The following is a 10,000-nucleotide window of genomic DNA, read 5'->3' on the forward strand; positions in this document are numbered from 1 at the left end:
TCTTACTCTGTTGAGCACTTGTCTTAGCAGCGTGAAGGGGGGAAAGGCATAAACGTCCAGGTTGTCCCACCTGTGCTGGAAGGCGTCTTCTAGGGCTGCTCCTTCGTCTGGTACCGGGGAGCAATAAACCGGTAACTTGGCGTTGAGCTTTGTTGCGAATAGGTCTATCACCGGGGAGCCCCAGCGTTGAAGGATGAGTCTGGCTACCGCTGGTTGTAGGGACCATTCCGTCCCTACTATCTGACCTACCCTGCTGAGGCCGTCGTCTAGCACGTTCTTTTTCCCGGGGATGAACCTTGCTAGCAGTGTTACCTGGTGTTCGTCCGCCCAGTGCAAGATGTCTACAGTGAGGTCGCACAGTTCCTTCGACTTCATGCCCCCTTGTTTCTTGATGTAGGCTACCACCGTGGCGTTGTCGCACATTAGGGCCACGGTGTTTCCCTTCAACCGACTTGCAAAGTGCAGACATGCCTTTTGTACTGCTTTTAGCTCTAGGACGTTGATGTGGTGATGCTTTTCGGTCTCTGACCAGGTCCCGCTTGCTGTTTCCTCCCTCAGGTGGGCTCCCCACCCTAGGCTGGAGGCGTCCGTGAACAGGAGAAACTCGGGAGGACAGGACCCGAGGGGCATCCCCTTGAGGGAGTTCGACCGGCATCTCCACCATTTCAAGGCTGTTTCCGTGTGCGGAAGGACTGGGATCGATGTTTTCTGAGAACCTGTCTGGGACCATAGAGCCTTGAGGTTCCATTGTACGGGTCTGAGTCGTAACTTCCCTTGGGGAACTAGCTTCTCTAATGAGACCAGATGGCCTATCAGCCTCTGCCAGTCTTTCGCTTTCCTGGGAAGCCCCGACAGGAACGGCTGAATGATCTTGACGAGGTTCTGTATCCTGTCTTCCGAGGGGAAGGCCTTCCCCTGCACGGTGTCCAACGTCATCCCCAAGTACCCCATTTTGTTGGACGGCGTTAGGTTCGATTTCTCCAGGTTGATAATGACTCCCAGACTCCTGCAGAAACGGAGGAGGTCCTTTCCTTGTTCTTCCAAGAGGGCCTTTGAACTGGAAAGGAGCAACCAGTCGTCCAGGTACCTGATGAGGCGGATACCTCGTTCGTGAGCCCATACTGAGACTGTCGCGAAGACCCTCGTGAACACCTGAGGGGCCGTCGACAGTCCGAAGCAGAGGGTCCGGAACTGCAGGATCTGGGAGCCCCATTTTACCCGGAGGAACTTCCGACTCGACGGGTGGACTGGAATTTGGAAGTACGCATCCTTGAGGTCGACCGTCATCATAAAATCTTTCTCCCTCAAGGACATCAGGACGGATTTTGGGGTGTCCATTTTGAAGTCCGTCTTCTTGACGAACCTGTTGAGGGCCGACAGGTCTATCACCGGTCTCCACCCCCCCGTTGCTTTCTCCACCAGGAACAGGCGGCTGTAGAAGCCTGGCCCTGGGAGAAGGACTTCTTCCATGGCTCCCTTTTCCAACATGGAGGAAACTTCTTTTTGTAGGGTAGCCCTTTTCAACGGGTCCCTGGGAGCTAACCATTCTGTTTGGGTGGCTGGGATCAGAGGGGGTGAGTCCGCTATGAAGGGGATCCTGTAGCCTTCTTTCAGGACGGACACCGTCCAAGCATCCGCCCCATACGTTTTCCATGCTTGCCAATGGGGTCTGAGGCATCCCCCAACCCGAGGCTTGGGCGGGAGTAGGGGGCCTCTCCCTCTACCTTCTCCTAGAGGGGCGGCCTGATCTGCCCCTCTTCGAGGCGGAGTAACCCGACCTGAAGGAGTTGGCAGAAGTTGTAGTTCCCCTGCGGGAGGGCTGAGGAGATGATGACCAGGAAGAGGAGTGGGCGTCCCTCCTTGAAGAGCTGGGAACCGCTTGAGGGGTCACGGTCCTATCCGAGACTGACCTCTTATACGGAGGTCTCCTGGAGGATGATTGCTTAGGGACGTTGACTTCTCTCCTCTTGGACACCTTCTCCATCAGTTCTTCCAATTCCTTCAAAGGAAACAGGGACTCTCCTCCTAGGGGTAGGGTGCGAATGGCTCGCGCCTGTCTGTCTGGGATCTTCCTTGCTACCCTGGAAAGCACTGTGTCCCTCTTCCGGAGGACCCAGTTGGCCGTCAGGGAGAGAGCCTGGTATGCCATAAATTTTAGCGCTTTCCCCCCGGAAGTGATAATGTCCGACAGGAGACTCTGTTGTTCCGGGTCGTCGGGGTCTGTAGAGGCCTGTACATTCACTAACGTGGAGGCCCACCAGTCCAGCCATGAAGAGACATTAATCATGTCCCTCGACATCTCCTCCATCATGCCTGCTTCAGAAGCCGAGAAGGACACAGGGGCTGAGCTGGCCCTTTCGTCCGAGCCGCCTTGTCCTAGGACATCCACGGCTGAGTCCACTCTACAGGGGCCCGGGCGACGTCCTTCTGGGATATAAATTTTGGCCTGTAGTTTCAGACCCTGGAGGAGTTTGGAGGAACTCTGGGACCTGGGGGCCTCCGCAGTGCTGGCCACCAAGTTATCTATGTACTCCTGGCCGAGTACTAGGTCTGGGGCGAGGGGCAGGGCCAGAGAGGACTTCGGCAGGACGTCCCGATGTGTGTACCTCAAGAGGCTCGACCTCCAGGTATTGACCTTCGGCGCCTCGGGTTCAGGAATCCCATGGGTCCTCCTGATGCGGGCTACCACCCTTCTGTAGGCGGAGTCCTCCGACGGGGAAACCTCGCCTCCGTCGACCGAGGTATCGGCTTGGCTGGGGGGAGCCGTGCTTGGTTGGTAGACTGGCCTCTCCCTACCAGGTCCCAGGGCGGCCCTCCCGCAACCGTAGGGCGCACCGTACACGGTCGGGTCTCGCCGTGTGGCGGGTGCCACCGACCCCGGGAGGCCTTTCGACTGGGCCAAGGCTCTGGACGCGGAGGACACGGTCCCGGTGGGAAGACCCGAACCCGGCAACCGGTCCTTCCCGCTCGTCGTCCGACCCGGTTGGGCTGGTTCGGTCGGGCTGTCCTCTCGGAAGCGCGCTTCCTCCCGACGGGTGGGGTGAACCGAAGGCCTCGAGGACTTGTGCCTGAGAGTGAGGTCCTTCTTGCGTGGCCGGTCGAGCGGTTCCAAGTTGTATGTGGGCAGTGACAACTTGGAGGCTCGATCACTGGACCGAGAGTCTGGCGAGCGGTGCTTCTTGGAGTCTCCTGGGGGCACGTAAAAACCATTCGCCGCCGCCGGGAGAGACCTCCCTCTTGTACCTACGGGAGTGAGAGCGTGGGCGCCTCCTACTGTGCCGCGACCTCGACCTAGAGCGAGAACGATCGCTATCGGTCCGCGCTCTCTTACGGTGCCGTCTTTCCCTGCGTTCTCCCTCGGAGGATGAGCCTTCTTCCGAAGAGTCCGAGGGTGCCACGTTCTTCCCGTAACGACTGCCAGAGTGATGCGCAGGGGAGGCCCTTCGCCGCCGATCGTCCGAGACAGGGTGCTGGAGAAAGTCCTCGGGAACTGCCGTGGATACCGAGGGTACTGAGACCACTCTTTCCCTACTAGAAGGCCATGGACCCAGGGATACGTCCATCCTCAGCGGAGACCTCCCTGGAGTCTTCGGTAATTTCCAACCGAAGGAGTCGCTACTCGGGCGACGAATTCTCGAGTGGTTCTCTTCTGGCGGGGGGAAACCCGACGCACCGGCCCACGAGGGCGGGGGGGAGACCGAGAACGCCACACTGTCCCATACCGGGTCATCCGAGGAAGCGTGCTCCCCTGCCACGTGGCCCGATCCGCCCGAAACACTCGCGGCCCTTCCGTTTACTCCCGAGGGACCAGCCCTTGGTTCCTCCGTCGCACTGGGTTCACTTGGGAGGACACTATGGGTCACAATTACACTGGGGGCTTGCTGGCCACTCCTCTGCGAAGGAGACGGAGAGGCCGAGGCTTCGTCGGACCGATCACTGACCGACTGTAAGGAAGACACGCCATTCACTTTCTTTGGGGAACGCTTAGATGACTTCTTTTTCTTAGTACCATAACGTACCCACTGAATTCCGTCCCAATTCACGCACTCGGAACATGTGTCCGAGGAGGAACAAACTTTACCCCTGCACGTGGAACAAAGGGAATGCGGGTCCACCTCTGGTTTAGAGAGGAAAGCCCCACACGACTTTCCTGCTCTAGGACCAGGACAACGACGCACGTTCTCCCTCGTTCGCACACGAAGGTCAACACTAACGAGTTACAGAAAACCCTGGATAACACAAGGGAAACGGACTGAGGACACTTTGCGAAGACGCACTATCGCAGAAAAAACACAAGTCCGTACACTGGGAACACGTGGGAACACAACGCGCTAAAGGATCGAAAGATTTAAAACGAGAGAGTGAGATGCTTCGGATCTCGCGACCAAGAACTTAATGATGTCCTGACCCGGGAAAAGCAGTGACCTGCCCTAATCCGGGCCGAAGGAATTATCCTGGCGGCAGGGGTAGTAACTATCGGGAGCGAGATAGGGGGGTAGCGCGGGAAATCTTGGTCGAATTTGAGAGAGGATCAAGGACCCTCCGAAGAGGTAATTCGAGGTAAAGTATTCGTGTCGGAACAAACGTAATTTTAATCCGAAATATCCTTAAAAATACTGTATATTGTTCTCAGCCGTATTTCCATAAAACACAGGCGATCGTAATTTTTACCCTACTTTGTATATCAACAAAGTAGGGTAAAAATTACGGTTTTACGGGTTGGTGACCATGATAACACTTCTTTACGTCAATATATCCGTTTTTAAAACGGTAAATGCCTGGTAAAATTTATTCTAGGATTTTTACCGTTTTTTACGGCAAATTTCTAATAGTGTATGGTTTAAACCTGCAATCAGATCATTATAAGGATATATATACTCATTTTTTTTTATGGGGCGCATTTGCACTGACTCGCAGCGGTGCCCTAGCTCGGAAAAGTTTCCTGCTATCTGATTGGTTAGAATTATCTTGTCCAACCAATCAGCGATCTGCCTCACTATAAGATTTGACTATAGTTTATGTTTTGTTTTCCTAGGGGACAGAATCAAATGCAAAAGAAGGTACAACACGGGCACTGTTAATAGAACTTGTTGCCAATGACGAGGCACATTCATAGTGGGGGGGAAAAAACTGGGTGGTGAAATTACTAGTAATGAAGCACGTTTATGTATCAATACACTCCAATGAATATGGATCAACTTTGATGATAAGACTCATTACCTGTGTTATGATACATATCCAATTAAGAGACAAGCTCCTTGAGTCCAGGTACAAGAGATTGATACTTTCCTAAGATCAGCAGTGGTGCCATATTTCAAATCTAGCCGGGCAGACTTTAATCTAAGATCACTTGATATACGAAAGATATGGCATCGCCGCTCAAAAGAAATGCCACCTTTACCAAATTATCACCTTTATCCATTGGAAGAGATGAACTAAATAAAGTAAACTTGGCAAGAGCGCTAACCTCATTCGAGTAGCAAGGCCGCTCAAAAGAAATGCCACATTTACCTAATTATCGCCCTTATCCATGGACAGAGATGAAGTGAATAAAGTAAACTTGGCATCAGCGCTAACCTCATTCAAGTAGCAATCCCGCTAAAAAGAAATGCCATATTTACCTAATTATCACCTTTATCCATGGGAAGAGATGAACTGAACAAAGTAAACTTGGCAACAGCGCTAAACCCATTCAAGTACCAACCATTTATAGCTGGACGATGGTAATGAGGCTCATTACTAATAATAAATCATTGCAGGCTAATACATAACATCAGGATTGAAGGGAGTTAATGTTTAGCTAATGTTCTACTGTCCTGGTATACACCCATCGCCCTATTTTGGGGTGGCCAAAGTTCATTCTTATTTCTCATTCCGGTTCGAGACAACTGAATTATAAACAGATACTTCAGTGACGGTGCCATGCAGAAATTCATGCACGATTTTTTAAGAATGTTTAAAAACGGTATTAGATTTACTCTCCAAAATATCTATATTTCGTTAATTTGAATATTTGGCAGTAGATATATTTAGTTAGAGGACTGTACACTTCTACCACAATTTAAGAGTTTAAACTAGTATTCTAATTTTGTGTTTAATAATGTTTTTTCTCTCCATAGTAAACCAAATTCTAAAAATTCATTATGGATTTCACAATAAAAAAAAAAAATTAGCAGAAAATATCTTATTTTCTGGAATAGTGCTGTTTTATATTATTAAACAAGCAAAACACAGTTGAATTCCCACTACAGATATAGTATTTATATATTCTAAATCTAATTTAAAACAAAAATTCCCCTAAAAAATTCCTTGATCGGAATTCCAATTATAATGCGCAATCAACCTAAACATTTAAGTTTATATTTACAAAGCAGCATGGTTTAATTCTCACATAAATCAAGAATTTACTTAAATACATGAAATAAAAAATATTAAATTATTCTTTACACATACAGGTACGAGAAAATAAAACGTGTACAACATGCAACAAAAGCTGAGTCAGGGTGAAAACAGCAGTGTCACTTACCTCTCCTTATCCCAAACGTGGTAGATATCCCTTTCCAAACATTCCGAAGAAATGTTGCAGCGTCTGCAAATCCACAAGCAAGCATGCAGTGATGGTGCTCAGAACATACTCTTAAAACATGCTTTCAAAATATGCTAAGGGTCAACACAAACTTCTAAGATATAGCCAGGTTTCCCCCTACATGCTGAGGGTCACCCTGCGTCTATGGGTATATGCTTTGACCAATGTCAGGGGTAAGTATGTTTCGACTTATGGCTGAGGTAAGAGAGTTTGCTTGGAGGATGGGTTCGATTGTCAGGGATAAGTAGGTTCTATTCTGTCAAATGTAAGGTTTATTTTCAGGAAGTAGAGAGGTTTGGCCTTGTCAGGGGTAAGTAGGTTCTGCTTTTTGTCAGAGGTTACTAAGGTTTACTTTGATGAAGTAGAGAGGTTCGACCAAGGTAAGAAAATTTAGACCTCTGCCACTGTCAGAGGTAAGACCGTTCACTTAGAGGATGTAGATGTTTGTATGTATTTATTAATTCAAATGGAGACATTCAAAGATTAATTAGCTTTGGTACATCGACCACATGTAAAAGGATTTACATAGATGAGGTAAAGAGAATTACTTAGTTTGAACACTTCTGTTGTCGAGGTAAGAAGGTTTACTGGGAGAAAGTAGATAGCTTTACTTTACTGGGGTGTTTACACCACAGGCAGATACAATAAGGGTTACTTAGAGGAAATAGAGAGGTTTACTCAGCTGGGGTGTTTCGATCAATGTCAAGGGTAAAGTAAAAAGGTTATACTTAACATGAGCCTCTCAACAATTGCCAGTGGTGAGAAGATTTACTTGAAAGAGGTAAAGAGGATTGATTAGCTAAGGTGACTCCATCACTGGCAGGGATAGGATGATTTGAATAGAGGAAGTAGAGAGTTTTGCTTGGTAGAATCTTTCCAAAGCAGGGGAACAAAGAATAGAGATATGCAGATGAGCTGTCTGTCTTGTAGGCAGTAGATCTAGTTGTTTTGATTGTTCTGTATTAGGGGAACCTAATGCTTTTCAAGCGAAACTAATTTATTTTAAACCTGCAAAGCACTGTCATTTATCTTAGCAAAATTCATCTGACCTGGAGTACCTGAAGGCGAATTATGATATCAAGCACTAACAGACTGCCAAGAAACCTTGAATATTCACTCAAGAAAATTACTGATCTTACCTCGACTGAATTGATAAAATATATCTAAAGCTGAAATACAAAGTCTTTCTTCGCATTTCTACGTGAGATTTCAGTTCTCAAATGTATGCTCACCTTTAGAGTTTAGAGAGTGCAGTACCATATTCAATTCAGGTCTTGACATTGAGAGATTACTACAGTGTCTTCTTTTTTTTAGATCCATTCTTACATTACGTCTACACTTATCCAAAGCATATTCCCCCAAGTTCCCATTTCACAGGTCTATTTTCACCTCGAGTCATCTTATAATAATTGAAAACTGATTCCAGCAAAAAAATATCAACGGTTGATTGAACCAATAAAAAGGCTTCTTTGATATCATAACCACTTCCAAGTATCCAATCTGTGTTTTAGATAGTAAACTTATTCCAAAGGACCAACATTTATGTCAAGAGATGGTCTGGAATATAACTCACCGCTCCCCTCTAACAAAAGTCAAGCCTAACATGATTAAAAAAATCCATAAAGCTTTTGGTCAAGTCAGAAGTCTACGGATCCATAAATTTAGGTTAATAAAAACTTCTACCGATCCATAAATTCAAAAAGCTTTAGGTTAACTAAAAATTCTACTGATCCACAAATTCGAAAAGCTTAAGGTTAAGTCAAAATTCTACTGATCCACAAATTCAAAAAGCTTTAGGTTAATCCAAAAAATTCGGCTGATCCATAGATCCATATAGCTTTATGTTAATTCAAAAGTCTACGTCACTTTACGGAAGCTAGCTATATTTGGAGTTTAGAAGCCAGGGGAAGATGTAACTACTCAACCAAAAAAAATAAACAGATAAATATAAACAATTTTTAAATTTTTTGAAAACATGCAACAATGGGGGAACTGGAAGACAAGACGTTCTTCCATTCTTGGTGGCTCATTCTTACCTACGAAGTCCCGAACTAATGAAGAGAGAGTTGGACAAAGACCCCCACATGTGCGAGGTGCAGAGAGTTTGGGAATTAGAGATATGAAAAATGTATGCATCATTTTGGGGTTATCATAATGCAATCTACTTCATTCTAACATTCGAGGGCAGTCGGGAGTCAATTGTATGCTAGAATTGAATATAGTCGCCACAGAGATTCCGGGCGAAACAAGCGCCACCGCCTGATGACGTCATAGCCAATCATGTTGTCTCCCACGTTAACAGCAACGTGATTGGCTATGACATCATCAGGGGGTGGGGCTTATTTCGACCAGAATCTTTACGGCGACTTTATTTTGGGTTGGATGATGCAACCTATTGATTTGATCTGTTAGTAAACTATGTGACACATCTAATTGAAATGGAGTATTGTGCTTTTATTAGACTTTTCTTAATTCAATACCTAAGATATTTGGAAAATTGTATTTAATAGACAAATTAAATGGTTTTGGATTACTTCCTAAACTGACCATATCAAGTAAAATTGGGAAACTTAAAACTAAATTATTATTATTCCTTAACTTTTAAAGAGTAGACTTGCTATTAGAGAAAGATATTTTCTTGAAAAACATTATAGAACAATGATAAGACGATAAGAATTTTCCTATTCCAGTAAATCAGATATTTAGACAGCGTTGATCACTCAACGAATACTGTATTTTACCAACTAATTTAAAGCAAATTTTAATGAATAGATGAAAATTAGAATTAAACTGTAAAAAAGAATCAATCCTACGGTAAATAACTTACGGAATAATAAAAAAATACATAATTACTAAATTAACTAAAAAGCATGAAATTGAAATAATTAATCTTTTAACAATAAATTATTAATCTCTCAACAAGAAATATTTCTTACAAATTAATCAAAATAAGAATGAATTAACGAATTTGAAATACAAAACAATTAAAGGAATTAATTCTAAAAAAGCACAAAAAAAATCGAATATACGAAAACCTGAGAAACTAATGAAAATTTAAAAAGAAGTTAATATTAAAAAAATATGTTTTAACAATTAATCGAAAACTTATAGAAAATAACTTTAAAAGGACAAAGCAACTAATTGAATTAATCATAACAAGCAAATAATTTATTGAATATCCCAAAATAAATGAGAAACGATTGAAAAAAACAAAAGTTAAATACTCCCATAATGAATTCTTTACCAATTAATATAAAATAAAGAGAAAATAACTTTATAATGACAAAACAATTGAAGTCAGCAAAAGGAAAAGAAAGAAAAACATCAAAATAACATAATTTAAGAGACTTACACCGACTCGTTGACTGCCACCATTTCGTAGGCGTTGTCCCAATTGTAGAAGACGTTGTCAAC

At 44.9% G+C, this 10,000-nt stretch overlaps 1 protein-coding gene across 1 annotated transcript in view; it reads right to left on the reverse strand.

Annotated features, from left to right (window-relative positions):
* LOC137617744 (protein bark beetle-like) overlaps window positions 1-10,000 on the reverse strand; it is a 50,901-nt gene that overhangs the window by 28,181 nt on the left and 12,720 nt on the right. The window contains exons 7-8 of the mRNA XM_068347741.1: window positions 9,939-10,000; window positions 6,527-6,589 (exon numbers count right to left, since the gene is read on the reverse strand). The exon at window positions 9,939-10,000 is cut by the window's right edge and continues 64 nt beyond it. Of these exons, the coding sequence (XP_068203842.1) occupies window positions 6,527-6,589; window positions 9,939-10,000 (125 nt within the window). The remainder of the gene's footprint in view (window positions 1-6,526; window positions 6,590-9,938) is intronic.

The sequence above is a fragment of the Palaemon carinicauda genome, chromosome 23 (genome assembly GCF_036898095.1).
Source record: "Palaemon carinicauda isolate YSFRI2023 chromosome 23, ASM3689809v2, whole genome shotgun sequence".
NCBI classification, from domain to species: Eukaryota; Metazoa; Arthropoda; class Malacostraca; order Decapoda; family Palaemonidae; genus Palaemon; species Palaemon carinicauda.